The sequence below is a fragment of the Ovis aries genome, chromosome 22 (assembly GCF_016772045.2).
Source record: "Ovis aries strain OAR_USU_Benz2616 breed Rambouillet chromosome 22, ARS-UI_Ramb_v3.0, whole genome shotgun sequence".
NCBI classification, from domain to species: Eukaryota; Metazoa; Chordata; class Mammalia; order Artiodactyla; family Bovidae; genus Ovis; species Ovis aries.
In genome coordinates this window covers 27,528,781-27,547,278 of record NC_056075.1, presented here as the reverse complement: position 1 = coordinate 27,547,278, position 18,498 = coordinate 27,528,781, and the positions used below count along the sequence as shown (strand labels likewise).

Here is an 18,498-nt window from a genome sequence, read left to right as displayed (position 1 = left end):
TGACCATCCAATAATTTTTAAAACTGACCAAAAGCCTGGAAAAAGTGCTTCAGAAAACAGAGTATTCAAAGGCCAGTAAATACTTTAAAAAGTACTCAGCATCATTATTCTTTAGGAAAATGAAAATTAAATGACTATGTGATACAGCTACACTTACCTGAATGGCCAAAAAAAAAAAAAAAAAAAAGTGTTGGTGAAGATGTGAAATAACTGAAAGTTTCATACATTGCTATTTGGAACAAACACTTTGAAAAACTGGCACCATACAGAAAAGTAAGCATACACCTTAGAACTCATTGATTCCCAACCACAAAATATATCCTAGAGCATATTTAGTTTATGTCTACTAAACGACATGCACAAAGATGCTTATGGCACTGTAATCCTAATAGCCAAAAGTAGACACTACTTAAATGTCTATCAACAGTGTAAGGAATAAATAAAGAGTTACAGTTCATGCTATGGAATACTGCACAGGAATAAAAAGGACCAATTTCTAGTACACACTATATGGGTAAAAAAAAAAAAAACTCGCAAATATAATATTGAATGGTAATAGCCAAACAAAAGATATATACTGATTGATTTTGTTAAATACACTCAAAAAGAGCACAATTAATCTATAGTTATAGAAGTCAAAATAGGCATTCTTTGTCGAGTCTGTATGCTTCGGTGTTGTTGACTGCCGGGGAGTGTGTGTATGTGAGTGCATGTGTGTATAAATATAAAATGACTGAAAATTTTAGTGAATACTTCGATATTCTTATGGATACAGGTTAAATTTCAAAGCAATTTAAAAATTGTTTAAATGCTAAAAGCATTGTCATTGTTATTGAGCAGAGTTCTTTACAAACTGCAGCTAAGAGCAATATGTTGGAAAAATATGATTTTTTTCAGTCCATGTTCTGTTTTAATTTACTTTATTCACTAATTCAACTTTTGTCTTTGGTGTCAATATAGCATTATGTGATACCAGTAGTGGACATCTGTGATTCATTCCAGTGATGATTAACTGATGATATTAAGAAATTCTACCAAAGAAATGAGAATCAGCTTTGTCATTTATTCATTCAACAAACATTTACCGAATGTCTTCTGTTTCTGCACTGCTTTAGATGCTAAGGCAAAGAGATAAATATACAAGACATAAAGGACCCATAACATAGAGGAGATTGTAGTCTAATGGAGGAGATAAATGAATAAGACAGATGATCAAAATAATGAAAATACAATGTCAGAACAGATACCAGGTGCCAAGAGCACATAGAAAAGAAACAGTGGTTACATGCTTAGCACTAAAATAATAGTACTGAAATATATAAGATAATTTCCATAATAAGAACCCTTAAAAAGCTATGGATAAATTTCAAACATTCCCTAATGAACAAGATCTAGGGTGTGATGACATAGGATATGCAGACAGCAATCAAGAATTATGCTACAAAGAATGGTTTGTAAGCACCATGAGGTTATCAATTCAGTTCAGTCACTCAGTCGTGTCCGACTCTTTGCAACTCCATAAATCGCAGCACACCAGGCCTCCCTGTCCATCACCAACTCACAGAGTTCACTCAGACTCATGTCCATCGAGTCAGTGATGCCATCCAGCCAGTGATGCCATCCAGCCATCTCATCCTCTGTCGTCCCCTTCTCCTCCTGCCCTCAATCCCTCCCAACATCAAAGACTTTTCCAATGAGTCAACTCCTCACATGAGGTGGCCAAAGTACTGAGTTTCAGCTTTAGCATCATTCCTACCAAAGATATCCCAGGGCTGATCACCTTCAGAATGGACTGGTTGGATCTCCTTGCAGTCCAAGGGACTCTCAGGAGTCTTCTCCAACACCACAGTTCAAAAGCATCAATTCTTTGGCGCTCAGCCTTCTTCACAGTCCAACTCTCACATCCATACATGAATACTGGAAAAACCATAGCCTTGACTAGATGGACCTTAGTGGGCAAAGTAATGTCTCTGCTTTTGAATATACTATGTAGGTTGGTCATAACTTTTCTTCCAAAGAGTAAGCGTCTTTTAATTTCATGGCTGCAGTCACCATCTGCAGTGATTTTGGAGCCCCCAAAAATAAAGTCTGACACTGTTTCCACTGTTTCCTCATCTATTTCCTATGAAGTGATGGGACCGGATGCCATGATCTTTGTTTTCTGAATGTTGAGCTTTAGGCCAACTTTTTCACTCTCCTCTTTCACTTTCATCAAGAGGCTTTTTAGTTCCTCTTCACTTTCTCCCATAAGGGTGGTGTCATCTGCATATCTGAGGTTATTGATATTTCTCCTGGCAATCTTGATTCCAGCTTGTGTTTCTTCCAGTCCAGCGTTTCTCCTGATGTACTCTGCATATAACTTAAATAAGCAGGGTGACAATATACAGCCTTGAGATACTCCTTTTCCTATTTGGAACCAGTCTGTTCCATGTCCAGTTCTAACTGTTGCTTCCTGACCTGCATACAGATTTCTCAAGAGGCAGGTCAGGTGGTCTGTATTCCCATCTCTTTCAGAATTTTCCACAGTTTATTGTGATCCACACAGTCAAAGGCTTTGGCATAGTCAATAAAGCAGAAATAGATGTTTTTCTGGAACTCTCTTGCTTTTTCCATGATCCAGCGGATGTTGGCAATTTGATCTCTTGTTCCTCTGCCTTTTCTAAAACCATCCATTCAGGAAACCAAAATTTAGAAATATTAGGAAATTGGTCTAGAAGATGGGGAATGGAATAAACAATTTTGATGTAGAGCATCTGCAGAAATCCAGCATTTGGCTAGCAGACATAAAACAGCTTAACAATGAACCGAATGCCTTCTTATTAATAGGTAGGGACTCATTAGACCTCCAGGACCTAGTCAGCTGCATTAGAACCATAGCTGACTAGAAAATGGACACACCTCAGCCCACAACGTGACTCAAACAATCATACCTGGTGATACTGAGGTGGTTAAACGTAGCTGAGCATTTCCTAATAGTTTGTTTGTTTGTTTTTTAATGGCAAACACTCCTGATTCTGCATCTGGGCATTTATCTAAGCTTGTTCATGACTTCAGACTTTGTAATAGCTCTATGATAAGTGGCATGTATTTATCCCATGATATATTAAATAAGGGATTCCTTTGACCTTTTCTAAAGTTAATTTTCATGTTGCAAAGACTAAGTCAAGTCCATGGTCAAAAGTTCAGTCTGCCCCCCAGTTTACTGCTGACCTCCTGGAAGCTTGTAAAGCTCAGGTGCAGATTCCTTGTACCACGATTCACATGGATGATTGGTTTGGCGTGAACCAAGAAGGCAGTAGTTTATTCCATCCATTCAATTTGCCTCCAAAGCAAAACTTCTGAGTTTCAGTCTGCTATCTGCTTCTCTTGTCATATATTATAGAGTACGATGGTCTTTAATTTTTGTTCTATATACAGCAGGAAATAAATTCATTTTTATTTAATTGAGTGGATTTTAACTTCTTGTCTGCCACCTAGGGAACGGTCCCAAATGAAAATTGGTATTAACAATGTGAAATACCTTTAACAACAACTAACAGGAATTGAGCATGGAACAGCTTTACACAAGGGAAGTGATATAGTTCCATTTTGCAGATTAGGCAACAGAGCTTCAGAAACTCAGATGATATTATACTGCTACAGAGTGGCCTCCATGGGATTTAAAACTGGAATCTTGACTTCAAAGTATAGGATTTTAATACACACTCTGTACGGTCTCCAAGCACCAGAGACAGATAGACACAATAACTTCCAGCTTTGGCCACTTCTCTTGCCTGCCTTGTCAGTGTACTTCTGCATTGCTCGCAGAGATTAACATACTGTCAGGATACTGGGACTCGTGAAGGCTGGAGCATGTCTGTGCTTTGTCCAGATGGAACAGAGAAATGGGAAGCAGCACACAGTAGTCAGCGCCTGCCCAGCTGTGCTGCTTATTCTTTGCCTTGTTTCCTCCTCCTCTTTGCATGCTCTTCTTGTGCTCTGAGAGAAATTTCCCAAAGATCTTATTTTCCATGGCTACTGTACATTTTATACAATTGTATTCTGCTGGAATATTCTGCCCTAGAAATCTACTTATTTTGGCTTCAGAGTTAACTCCATTCATCTTTGGATCAGTTCTTTGGAAGAAAGACAAAAATAACAAGACTTCTTGTGATATGGGAAGTTTGGGGTTATCATCTCAGTGGCCCTGAAAGAATTCGAAGGGAAGCTTTCCATTTTTCTTGTCTTCTCTTCTCTAGTTAGCACTCCCAAAGAAACAGAAGTGAAGTCTAGCTCCCACTGAGTTCATTGCTTCCTATTTGTACCTTCAAGGAGACTGGAATAGAAAAAGGATTACAAAGTTGGTTTTGTGATTTACTCTGTCAAAGCCTTTTAATGTTGGAGAAACAGGTGAGAGGGCAGAAGAGAGACAGAATGGTAGAAGTTACAATTTCTAGATCATTTTAAGACTATAATGGATTTTTTAAAAAGACGTTCTAAGAATTTGTGATAAAGGTATCTGGCACATACGCTCAGTCGTGTCTAACTTTGCAACCTCACTGACTGTAGTCCCCCAGGTTTCTCTGTTCATGGGATTCTCCAGGCAAGAATACTGGAGTGGATTGCCATTCCCTTCTCCAGAGGATCTTCCTGACCCAGGAATTGAACTCAGGTCTTCTGCACTGCAGTTAGATTCTTTACCATTTGAGCTACACGGAAGACCTTGCTCAAGGTTCAGTTCAGTAGCCCAGTCACGTCCGACTCTTTTCCACCCTATGGCATGCAGCACGCCAGGCTTCCACATCAACTCCCAGAGCTTACTCAAGCTCATGTCCATCAAGTCGGTGATACCATTCAACCATCTTATCCTCTGTTGTCCGCTTATCAACCCACCTTCAATCTTTCCCAGCATCAGGGTCTTTTCCAATGAATCAGTTCTTTGTATCAGGTGGCCAAAATATTGGAGTTTCAGCTTCAGCATCAGCCCTTCCAATGAATATTCAGGACTAATTTCCTTTAGGATGGACTGGTTGGATCTCCTTGCAGTCCAAAGGACTCTCAAAAGTCTTCTCCAGCACCACAGTCCAAAAGCGCCAATTCTTTGGCAGTCAGCTTTCTTTATAGTCCAACTCTCACATCCATAATGATTAGTGGAAAAACCATAGCTTGAACTAGATGGACCTTTGTTGGCAAAGAAATGTCCATGCTCTCTAAGTTGGTCATAACTTTTCTTTCAAGGAGCAAGCATCTTTTAATTTCATGGCTGCAGTTATCATCTGCAGTGATTTTGGAGCCCCCAAAATAAAGTCTCTCTCTGTTTCCGTTGTTTCCCCATATTTGCCATGAAGTTATGGGACTGAATGCCATGATCTTAGTTTTCTAAATGTTGAGTTTTAAGTTAACTTTTTCACTCTCCTCTTTCACTTTCATCAAGAGTCTCTTTAGTTCTTCTTCACTTTCTGCCATAAGGATGGTGTCATCTCTTTATCTTAGGTTACTGATATTTCTCCCAGCAATCTTGATTCCAACTTGTGCTTCATCCAGCCCAGCATTTCATATGATGTACTCTGCATACAAGTTAAATAAGCAGAGTGACAATACAGCCTTGTCATACTCCTTGACATACTCCTTTCCTGATTTGGAACCAGTGTGTTGTTCCATGTCCAGTTATGTTGCTTCTTGTCCTACATACAGATGTCTCATGAGGCAGGTCAGGTGGTCTGGTATACCCATCTCTTTCAGAATTTTCCACAGTTTATTGTGATCTACACAGTCAAAGGCTTTGGTATAGTCAATAAAGAAGAAGTAGATGTTTTTATGGAACTCTCTTGCTTTTTTGATGATCCAACAGATGTTGGCAATTTGAACTCTGGTTCCTCTACCTTTGCTAAATCCAGCTTGAACATCTTGAAATTCTTGGTTCATGTACTATTGAAGCCTGGCTTGGAGAATTTCAAGCATTACTTTGCTAGCGTGTGAGATGAGTGCAATTGTGTGGTAGTTTGAGCATTCTTTGGCATTGCCTTTCTTTGGGATTGGAATGAAAACTGACCTTTTCCAGTCCTGTGGCCACAGCTGAGTTTTCCAAATTTGCTGGCATATTGAGGGCAGCACTTTCACAGCATAATCTTTTAGGATATGAAATAGCTTAACTGGAATTCCATCACCTCTAGCTTTGTTCAGAGTGATGCTTCCTAAGGCCTACTTAACTTCACATTCTAGGATGTCTGGCTCTAGGTGACTGATCACACAGTCACCTGGGTCATGAAGATCCTTCTGTGTATTGTTGCCACCTCTTTTTAGTATCTTCTGCTTCTATTAGGTGCATAACATTTCTGTCCTTTATCGACCCATCTTTGCATGAAATGTTCCCTTGGTATCTCTAATTTTCTTGGAGAGGTCTCTAATCTTTTCCATTCTGTTATTTTCCTCTATTTTTTTTGCATTGATCACTGAGGAAGGTTTTCTTATCTCTCCTTGCTGTTCTTTGGAACTCTGCATTCAAATGGATATCTTTCCTTTTCTCAGTATATCTCTCTAAACAAACTTACTTTGTCATAGTCCATAGTCCACTTTCCACATTTTCTTTATTTCACATTTAGTAAAGACTATTCAAATGGAAAAAATGTCTATGCATATGTGAGTTCCCACAATGACAGTGATATTTTTTTCATGCATTTCTTTTCTTCTTTAACTACACAAGCTGTTTTTTGAAACCTGAAATGATTGTGTAAGAAATGTGCATAATTGCTAAACAAAACAATGTATAATTTTAATTCATGTATATATATATACAAATTGGGGGAGGTTTTGGACTAAATCAAGGGAAAAAGGATAAAAAATTTTAGTTCTAATTTTTTTTTTCTCTAACTCTATGACCTTGGATAGATTTCTTTATATTCTGTAAGATGCAGGCAAAAACTGCCCCCTACCTATCTTTTGGAGCTGCTGCAAGATTTATTAAACTAGGAGAAAAAAAAAAAAAGAAAAACTATTTAGAGGTCTGATAAGTGTTATATAAATACAAGGCAGTATTGTTATCTCCAAGAGGTGTAAGAATTTGAATTAAATTTCACAGCACCCTTATGAGTCAAGTAGATAATCTTAGACCTATTTTTACAGATAAGAGGGCTTAAACTCTTCTGTTACAGCCACTAGATTGGGTATAGGAGAAGAAATACAATTACTGAATTCAGAGCTATAGTACTTGTTGTTACCTGAATACATTTTAAAGGGCAGTTATAAAAAACATCCCATCATCCCCTTGGCAAGCAATGAGGATAGTCTGCATATTATCCTCCCATTTTCTTTCTATGGTTCTTACATGAAATTGATCTGAAATGTAAGACACCTTGTGTCAATGGTATCCAAGGGGAGCCAAGTATTTTGAGAGCTATTAAAAGACATTGTTCTAATGATGAGGCATATAATGTGATTTAGTGCAGCCAAAGCCAAAGTATCCATCAGACACAGAGAGACCTAGGAAAAGGGAAAAAGAGAAACCAATGTGACAGTTACTGACGTCAGTGAAGTAGCTTCTGTTACAGTGAATATACCACTGCATTCATATAAGGTGTATGTGGTTGTGACTATGTGGTGCATAACACTGCCCCTACCCCTTAACCAAATAAAAGATGATATAATTTGGAGAATACACATTTTCCTTTCAGCCTAAATAAACTCACTCACTTGTTTCCAAAACTAATTGTTCAACATTACTAAAAAATTATTCAAAGTGCTAATTAGAGTGGCTGACAAATAGTAAATTGCCACTAGGGAAGCCCCGATAAATGTTCCCTGTTATTATTTGGATTTGGAGTAAGAACAAAATGCATGAAATAATATCACTGTCATTGTGTGAACTCATATATCCATATATATATTCCCATTTAAATAGTCATACTAAATGTGAAATAAAGAAAACCTGGAATGTGGACTGTTGACTGTGACTAAGTAAGTTTATTTAGAGAGATATACTGAGAAAAGGAAAGATAAACCCATCTGAATGCAGAGTTCCAAAGAACAGCAAGGAGAGATAAGAAAGTCTTTCTCAGTGATCAATGCAAAGAAATAGAGGAAAATAATAGAATGTGAAAGACTAGAGATCTCTTCAAGAAAATTAGAGTCAAGAACACATTAGGAATAAGAGGCCTGGGTTGAAGCCTTGCCATGCATGAAATTGTCATGTGACTGCATTTAGTTATTTAACATAACCCTTAAAGTGGGAACAATGATAGTACTCACTCAGACAAATTTTGGAGAAAACCAAATGGGAAAGTACATGTGAAATCCTTAACATGGTCTCCAGCACATGGATGCACCTGATCCACAGAATGTCAACTCTTAGTCGTTGTGAAACTAAGGCTGTTATATTAGTTGCTGCTTTGCTAGCCAGTTATTTACTGCACACTTCCATGAGCCAGGCACCAAAGGAGGCTTTGGGAAAAGAAAGAAGAATAGGGGAGACATGGCCCATATCCACCTGTAGCTTTTGGCAGAAGTATTAACAAAGAAACACTCAAGTAAAATAATTGAAGCCTACAACATGCTAAGAAGGAACTAAGAATGTATGGATGCAGAAAATGTGGAAGGGATTTCTTCTTAGTTTAGGGAGTCAAGGAAAGTCTAAGGAAGTACATGTAGAGTGAAGTTTTCAAAGAAGTCAGCCATGTGAATGAGGGTAATGGTGGATATTACTCTCAGTAGGTGGAACAGCATTTGTAAAGGTCATGAGTTGAAAAAAAAAAAAAAAAGAACACTTTGGCACATGGGAGGAAGGAATTTCCAGAATGGCTTAATCATATGGAGAAAGAGTGCTGTCTAATATGACTGAGGAATGGGCAGAACCCAGCTCATGCTAGCCACATGGACCATGACGAGGAGTGTAGGTAGTCTGTTTGAAAAAGTAAGTCACTGAAAGGTTTTACGTACTGGCAAAACATTTTTTTATACTTTTGAAAGACCACCTTTGCTGCTTTGTAGGGCAAGGCATCTAAATTTTTTGATCATGCACACCAATCAGCATGTGACTCCAAACTGTTTATGTTCATATTCTCTCCTTCAATAGATAGATAGAGATAGGAATACATAAATAACATAAATATTTATGTGAATCAATAATTAAATTTAACTAGTCTACTCCCTGCACACAAATGAATCACCTTGTGGTGCCATGTTAGTACTTCTACCCCACTTCGGAGATGACTGTTGTAGAGAAAAGATGGAGCAAAGAAGTCTTCGAGTAGGGAGACTAACATGGAGACTATTGGACGAGACCAGGGTAGTCACCAATGATGGTATCTTACACTAGGTGATGGCATATTTTTCATATGCATAATGAAAAAGACCCCTAAGTGGAATTACAGCTCTATACTCTCTACTGGCCTTTGATATCAACTATTTTCCTAATAAAAGACCCATTCTTAGTGCATCATATTAATAAAACCTGTTGGGTTGTTGGGTTGCAAACACCTTGAAGTAGACTAACCCACTTTCCTCCATGAGTCGCCTATTTCCTGAGTCCTCTAGAAAAGCACGATAGTTTAGGGAGTTACTGGTACTTTCCCTTTCTGCTTGTTGACAAAAGTCCCCGATGATCAGAGCCATAAGAAAATGAATTTATAAAAAAAATAGTTAAAGTCAGTTTCTTCTACATCTGTGTAAACTTTTTCACAAATGGATGATTAAAATCAGGCATTAAAAAATACCTGTCTCTATAAATTCTCAGCAAATGAATTAAAATGCTCTCACATTAAAGGGATTATTGTAGAAGGTGTCTCCAAAAATGAGCATTGTAAACTCCCTGAGGACAAAATGTCAGCACTACTTGACAGGAAGAACTTCCTTTTGAAACCAAAACAATCTAAATTTTGGTAGGGTAATAATCAGACTAAAACCAGAAAATGTGACTCCACTAATTTATTTTGCTCTTTCCAGTCCTATATTTGGATGGGAGTTCATTTGGGTTCTGAGGCTTTAATCTGGTTTTTCTCTTTTGGAGGAATTTTCACAGATTGGAAAGGAGATTAGCAGGGCATAGAAAGAAGGTATTAAGCCAAGGATCCTGAAAAACTTTGAAAACCTTCCTGAGGAGAGGAAAACAACTGCTCCGGGTTTTGAAAAACAACACTTGCAATTTAAGAGGTAGGAGAACCTGTGGCTCACTTCTCCTCCATCTAGAAGACTCAATCCACCAGTAGTCCCTTTTTAGGAGGATTCATGTTTGGGTAGTAGTGGTCCTTTTGGAAGAACAGCCTGTGTCTCCTGTAATGGCAAATAGAACATTCTTTTGTTCTTTTAAGTATGCGATTTTAATGGCTGAGGAAACTGTGCTTTTTGCATTGGCACATTTCTTGGATTGATCATGAGAACAATCACTTGAACTGTTTTGTAGCACACCTCTGGCTTGGAAGAAGAGAAATTCTGCTTGGACAGAATTAAAGAGTAGTATTAATTGAAGAATAATGATCATTCCGTTACTTTCAAATTTGGTTTCCCCATCGCAAACCCGGGATTCAGATTTTTCAGTGAGGTTACCTTTGCAAAAATGAAAATGAACAAACATATAATGAGAAATTGGAAATTGTACTGTTTTGTTGTGGGATTCATTTATTCAATCAGTAAATACTCATGGAATAATTTAACAGCTACCATGTGATAAGAAAGTATTATCGGGCTCATGAAGACTACAAAGAAAGACATGAGAAGGTATTTCAACCCTTAGAAGCAACTTTCTGTTTGAAAATGGCCTGGATTTTTGAGAAATTCTTTGTAATTTTCAAAGCCCATTCACCTACTATAAATCTTCATGTGAACTTTTGAATAGTAGCAGGGGAGCTAGGCCGGGCAGACCATATAATCATACAATTATGGAATTTTAGGAGTGAAAGGATTTTTAAAGGTCATCTAATGCAACAACTTTGTTTTAAACCTGGGAAGCTGAGAGACTACTGCTTGTTTGAGATTCCACAGCAAGCTAATGGCAGAACATCCAGCATCCACATGAAGTTTGCCATTAGGAATCTAAAGGCCTGTGTTAATAGCTCTGGGTTAGGCACTAATGCCACAGGAAAAATGGAGCACCATGCTTCCTTTCCTGTATGCATTTACACACAGAACTGTATATAACAGACTTACAGTAAATGTGCTCAGTCATGTCTGTCTCTTCGTGACCACATGGACTGTAGCCAGGCTCCTCTGTCTATGGGATTTTCCAGGCAGGAATACTGGAGTCGGTTGCCACTCCCTTCTCCAGGGGATCTTCCCCACCTAAGAATCTAACCTGTGTCTGCTGCATTGGCAGGAAGATTCTTTACCACTGAGCCACCTGGGAAATCTATCTTACAATAAGTATTTATTGAATTAATGACTGACAGATTTCCTACCATATAGGACAGTGTCAAGTACTAAGGATAAAAGGCAACACCGAACTGGATACGTCTTCCAAGTTGCTCACAACATAGTCTTCCTGTCCTCAATGAGTGTGCAGTCTTTTAAGGAAACCCAAGGTATAGTCCACAAAATACAGTAAGATTGGGTTTAAATACATTGAGTACTTTAGGAGGTCAAGGAAGGAATCTAAGAGTGATAATTGATGAAAAAAATCCCTCAGACTACACACACACACACACACACACATCACATACCCGCGATATTTTAATTACATCATTCTCTGCTGATGCTGGGACACACACTGTTCCCAAGGTAAGGTCAAGATGCCAACTCGCTGAGACTAAGAGGAGAAGCCAACTCATCCTTATTCTCCAAACTGAAAATGACCAGAGAGGGGGATTTAAAAAAGAAAGAAACAGCCACAGAGACTGATAGAAACAATAAAACAGGAATAGGAAATCCCCAACACAGTGACCACTCCGCTGGCCGCCCCCACGGGAGGGGCACTCGGGCTCAGCGCAGAGCCAGGCGGCTGCTGGCGCGCAGAGCGCGCGGAGGCGAGGAGCGGGCGGCGGCGGCGCGGGCGAGCCCAAGGGGAGGGTCGGTGGCTCATCCAGTCCCCGCAGCCACCCGCGCGCAGCGCAGCTCGGGAGCGGGACGCGGCGCTCGGAGCCCCGGCAGCGCCCACCCTTCCTCCCGCGTCGCGCGCCAGCCCCCGCTCCGCCCGCGACTTCAGTTCGGCTCCACCCCCGAGTGGCGGCGGCTCGCTCTGTCCGAATCTGTGCTCGGCACCAACCCAGCCCGGGCAAGCGGCCGCCACCTGCCTCGCGCCGCCACGGCCCGCCCCCACCGCGGCCCAACTTGGATGGAGTTGGGGTCCTGAGCGCCTGCCCCTCGCAGCCGGCCAGCTGAGAGCCCTGCACGGCCGCCTCTGGTCCGGGACCCCTTCGCTCCTCTCCGCTCCCGCGATGGGAAAAGTTGGCGTCGGCGGCGTCTCCCCAGCCGGGCTGAGCGCGCTCCTCGCGGGCGCGGGGCTCTTGGTCCTCTGCGCCCCTGGCTCCAGCGGCGGCGGCTCCTGTTGTCCCCCGCGGCTTCCCAGCGCGGCTCCACGCTGGGCTCTGACCCCAGCGGGGCTTCCTCACCAGGGACCGCGAGGCAGAGCTCCTGCTACGCCCCTGCCCCAACTCGGACGCCCCCTGTTCGCAGTGGCCCCCGGAGACAGAGCGCTGTCCCTGGAGCGGGCGCCGGGCGCTGGGGCGTCGGTAGCGGTTGCTCCACGCTCTGGCCGGAAGAGACGGAGTGGAGAGGATCGAGAGAAGGCTGAGCGAGGAGAGGGGGCAAGTAGAAGCCCTCGGGGAGCGCCAAGGGACAGAGGGCAGCACGAGCCTGGGACTTTGGAGCGGGACCCGGACAAAGCCACTCGCTTCCGGCTGGAGGAGCTGAAACTGACCAGCACCACCTTCGCGCTGACGGGCGACTCAGCACACAACCAAGCCATGGTCCACTGGTCTGGCCACAACAGCAGCGTGAGTAAAATGGGACTGAGGGCGAAGGGGTGAAAGATGGAAAGGGTTAAAGTAAACTGTGTGATCTCATGGAGAATTTGGGGAAATGGGATTTGGGGACTTGAAAGATGCTGCAAATTAGTCTTCCCTGCCTCTTCCCCAAGGAGTTAAATGCCACCAACTAGGTGATTACCTCCCACCCCTTTCCCAGCAACACCGGAGCCCTCTCCAAACCTCTAACAAAGCTTCTTACAGGGCAGGCAGGTCTCTCTTTCCTGTTTCTTTGGTCTCATTGGAGTAGGATGGAGCCAAGACCAGACAAACAGAGGGGGTTAAAGTATTCTGAATGCAGAAATGAAAGGGTTAAACTTCCAGGCAGCCTCCTGTTCCCTCAAGTGACTTTCCTTTTACTTGCTAGACTTAAGGTTGAGAGCAAGTAAGATTTTTTTTTTTGAAGTCTTTATTTGTTGCCTTTTAATTTTATTTTTGTGTAGAGCTCCTAACCCCTTCTTGCTAGCACGGAAGAGAAATTCAGTGGATAATTAGCTGCCCTTAATGCATTCTGTTTCTGGGGACCAAGTGGATGCAAGTTTCAGGATGGGAACTCCCCAGCATCTTCTAACAGCATCAGCCAGTGTGTTTGGAGAGCTGGGGCTTTCCAGCCTGTGAATGAGTGGTTGTTCTCCGACTTGATCGGTCCCAGGAAGATCAGATATATCTCTGTGACAACAACTCCCTGTTCTCCTCCATTGCCTGACCTCCTGTAGTGAAGAGCTCGAATAAAGACTTCACTCTTGCTTTATTAAAGAAGGAGAGGGATTGCTGGATTTCCAGGAGGCTGATACTTGGGAGAGGACTGTGGTTGCAAGTCCATGAGCTGTGGCCAAGTCAGGGAAGGTCTTAGATTTTCGGAAAAACCTGAGTGTCTGGAATCTGAGGGAGCTATTCCAACTTAAACTGCACCTAGAAACTTCAAGGAGCTGAAATAGTTAAGAAAGAGCTTTGGTGGCAATAACTGTAGGTGATTTAAAAGTATGGAAACTTCTCCATGTTGCTGTTAAGCAGACAAGAACATAGAAACCAAGGACGGTAAAATGAAAAAGAAAAATCAAAGTTTCAGCTTCTATCGGATTACGGAGATTGTCGTATTTGTACTATGCACAAGCTGCGCATCCTGGTACATTTCAAAATGTTTTCAGTTGTGATGTAATTGCCAGAAACCTTCCCAGGGAAGTGCCACTTTAGTAAATTGTGTTCATTGTCAGCTTTTTTAATGTGAGTTGTGAACATTTAAAAATAAGAGCCTATCATTATGGATTCCTTGGGTACATAGACATAAATTGTATTAAATCAAACTGTGATAAATAATATTTTGTATCATATCTCTGAGAATATCAGCATGGCTTTCCCTACAGTTTAGCCTTTATGACCAAAGCTATGGTGCCCAGCACTGGTTTAATCAAATAATTGAGACAAATTCTTTTCATTCAAGTTCTGGAGACCCTTGCCTTCATTCCTGACCTTAACTATCATATCTTTCATATCATAATCACTAAAATTAATCCCCCAATTTGAACTTGAATCTTCTTAAACTGATGAAATAACTTTTGCTCTGTTTTAAGTGATTAACTCAAAGCCCTCAGCTTTAAGACGAGATTTTAAACACATCAGACATATTAGATCTTGTATCAAGAAGTAAAGGACCTTGGACTCAAAATGTTTCTGGCTTTTAATGAAATTCAAGCTGTAAAATATCACTCATTCATTAGACCTCTACTTTAGTTCACCCCTTGAAAGATCTTGGAAAGAGCAAGAAAAGGAGAGTACATCTTTGGCAAATTTTAGACTCCATTTAAGAAATGCTGTCAAGCCCTGCTGGCCCTTTTTAAACGGTGCTTATAAACCCAGCCAGGCTTATGGGTCAGGGCTTGGATGGGTGACATGTAAAGAAATTGGAGATGATGTAGGAAATAATCAAAGTGCTAAAAGTTGGAGCATTGAAATCATGTAAACTAATGAGATATCTATCCTAAATCTTCATTCTACAAGGTCATACCTTCCATCCCTGCCCACTTACATGCAAATTGTTGCAGTTTTTTTTTCTCAGTGTATACATATAGGTAGCAGAGGAAGAGAAACAGTGTTTGATCAGGATCTGCCACAAAGCTATCCCAGATTCCTAGGAGAGAGAAAGTTTAAAATATTTTTGGAAGTAAGGAAGGTGGAAAGTAACTTTTCTGGGCAACTTTGTGATGTGAAAAGCAGGATGGAGACCTGAGTTCTAATTCTGCCTTTTTTTGGTTTGATCCTGCTAAGCTGATTGCCTGAGTGTGGATTCCCTCATGTCTAAAACAGGAGGGGAGGATGCCTGTCAGATTCATTACTGAGAATTATGTGCCAGGATATACTTAAGAGGGCGTCGTGACTGTAGTGTAGTCTTTGTAATTCTCATCTCATGGCTCTGCACGTTCCCCCAGAGCAAGACATCCACTAACCTAACTGTAAGGACAGCAGTGAGTTGAGGGGGGCGGGGCTCTCATTTTCTTCTCCTTTAACTACCATCCCTTATGGATCCACCCCAACCCATTCAGGGCCAGAGGCAGTACACATCCTCTGAACCTGTCTCACCTTTAGCTAAAAGTCTTCGCTAAGTAGGGCTTCTGATGACAATAACATCTGCATTAAAGGTGTAAATGTATGGTAATTATAGGCTGCCTGTCAAACTTGTGAAGAATTCTGGATCCTTCTCCTAACTCTTTCCCTTCTCCTTCCTGCCCCCTCCTCTGTTGGACTTGTGCAGTTGGGTAAAGATATGACTGTTTTGCTTCATCTGTGGGTGTGATGTGATTCCTCTGTGCTGCAGTCTAGCTTGATGAAAAGTGTTGATGAAGTTGGTAGAACACCTGGGGGGGATCTTTTGGCATGAAAGGTGCTGGGTATGAATCATTTGTCATGAGCTTGGTGTCGTAAGCAAGAACATATTGTTCCTACCCTACTCATCCAAGGCATGCTGTGCCCTGATCTAAATTTACAGAGTAGTTCTTAGTTTGTTAAAATATATATTTATCTATACATATGTATGATGGGGAAGTGTTTATTCTTTATGTCCAAGGAATTTCAAAGTCCTATACTCATTAATCCTTATAATATCCCTGAGGCAGGTGTCAAGTGTTAATATCTCTTTTTTGTATTTTCATGCTGGAGTTAATTTGAATATTTCAGTTCAATCCTTGTCCCTTTCTCACTAAAAATAGTGTTACAAGATTCATTAATAGAGGCTTTTACTTGACATATTTTGCTATTATGATATTTTTAATACTGAATTTATCATAGTGAATGATGATCTGGTTGGTTTTTATGTACTTTTTTGCCTTTTGTTGTTCTGGGACTTGACATTTACTATCCATCCTTAGTGAATAAACTGAGTCCCAACTTGAGTCAGGTTTTGGGGTAGATGCCTGACATTCATCATTTCATTTAATTTTCACAAAAATTTTATGAGTAGGTGTTATTATCTCCATTGCATTAATGAGGAAACTGAGGCTTCAGAAAGTTAAATGATTTGCCAAGATATAACAGTTCAGGGGCAAAACAGACACCGACCCCCAGGTGATCTGACTTCAAAACCCCACAGAATGACTTGTCTTAGAGACGTTAAGGTGGGGTAGAAAAACCCAAACCCTTGAAGATCTGAATTTTAAAGACTCCTGTCTGGGACAGATTTTGCATGATGGTGGAGGAAGGCATAGTCTTAGCTGGAAACTCCATCTCTTTGTAGGAAAGCAAGGACTGTATAACATGTGCCTGTCACATTGCATTCTTTACCTTAAAGTAGTGATTTGGCTGTTCTCTTATCCGCCCACATCTTCATCTTTACTGAGACATGGGATCCGCACCTGGTGATTCATTGAGCACGAGGTAATGTGCCATCATTCAGCTTTCAGATCTGGTGTTCTTCAGGAATAGATTCCTTTTCTAAGTTAATTACAAATCTGATTTTATAGAGAGGTTGCCTATGAATACTTCATTTGACTATGTACTTTGATGTAATTTTTTAAACTTTTTCTAGAGTGAAATAATAAAGGATTTTAGATTTCTCTAGCAAGCCACATAAGACCTTTTTCTCTCATCAGTGCTTTATTCTGTTAATGAGTGTTAATGTGGTGTGACATGGAAGGCAATGAGTTTGGAAGCAGAGTTGAGTTTGAATGTTAGCTGTCCAGTTACCCAGCATGCTGCTTTGAGCAAGATCCTTAAATTCTTTGAGCTTCTGTTTTCTCAACTATAATATGGGGAGGGTGCATCTTTTTTTTTTTTTTCTTCTGAAGATTTGATATCACTTATACAAAGAGGCAGTACATAGCAAGCGCTCAATAAATGGTATTTCTTATTTTGTGTAGCAGAAATACATCTCTCCTAGTAATTAAGACCCCTGGGTTATAGTCTTGGCTATATACAAAAGTTAGACATGTCCTGATAGTCTATCAAACTTTTGTAGCCTCAATTTTATCCTCTGTAAAATGACATGATTATACCATAACATCACTGAAATCCCTTACAGACTGTAATCCAGTTTAAACAGTTTGTCAACCTGTAGGTATTTTGCACCTTCTACATCCAAATAAAGTGCACTGGGAGTATTCAAGATTCAGAAATGACGCACTGACCTATACTCTTGACCTATGAATGAGCAAGCCTTTCATTTCACAAGATTCTTCCTTTCTGTGGTTTATATGCATATCTTTAGTAGGAAATTAAGGCATTTGAGACCCAAGCAGGCATTCATTTCAATGTAGATTTGCAGCAAAATATAGTCTACTAGGTTTATTAAATCATATCTTCAGGTTAAGACCCTTGGTGAAAGTAAAAGTGTTAGTCACGCAGCTGTGTCCAACTCTTTGCAATCCATGCATTGTAGCATGCCAGGCTCCTCTGTCCATGGAATTCTCCAGGAAGAATACTGGAGTGGGTAGCCATTCCCTTCTCCAGGGGATCTTGCTGACCCAGGGATCAAATCTGGGTCTCCTGCATTGCAGGTGGATTCTTTACCATCTGAGCCACCAGTATCTTTGAACAAAAAAATTGCAACCTATTGTGAAATTGGAAAGTAAAGATCCCTTAAGATGTTTTAATGGGATTTTTTTTTTTAGAGTAAATTGACATTAGTGTTGACTTTGAAAATTATGTCCACATCCTTTTAAAGAAGGATCCCAGAAACTCCTAAGCTAGGGTAGAGAAGTTGATGCAGTTTTCTTATTTATTTCAGAGAATAGCAGTTGCTCATATTTAAGGTGGGCTTGTCATATGGCAACATTAAGGTAAGAAGCTTACACAAATTATACAAAGTATCATATTTACTTTTAATTGTATGAATATGCATTGAATCCTAATATTTGTCAGGCACTGATAGTAGGAACATATGTGGATTGATGCAAAAGGATGAGAAAAAATGATACCTGCCCTCAAAGAGCTTTCAGTCTGCTACCCAAAGAATGCCCTGAAGAAGCAGCAGAAGGTAAGTGTCCTCTGGGGTGTCAGATGCTATAGGAATTCATAGACAGGTTAGGCAGGCATCTTTTGTCTCTGGTGATCTCCAAACTTTATTGCAAAGTAGGTGCTTCAG

At 40.6% G+C, this 18,498-nt stretch overlaps 1 protein-coding gene across 5 annotated transcripts in view; it reads left to right on the top strand.

The window, feature by feature from the left end:
- The first annotated feature begins 12,104 nt into the window (after positions 1-12,104).
- SORCS1 (sortilin related VPS10 domain containing receptor 1) overlaps positions 12,105-18,498 on the top strand; it is a 580,387-nt gene continuing 573,993 nt past the window's right edge. For 2 of the 5 annotated variants that reach the window (XM_042238470.2, XM_042238466.2), the window contains exon 1: positions 12,105-12,896. In XM_042238470.2, the coding sequence (XP_042094404.1) occupies positions 12,339-12,896 (558 nt within the window). In that variant the 5' untranslated portion in view covers positions 12,105-12,338. The remainder of the gene's footprint in view (positions 12,897-18,498) is intronic. The other 3 variants (XM_042238468.2, XM_060404718.1, XM_042238469.2) reach the window with 2 other exon arrangements.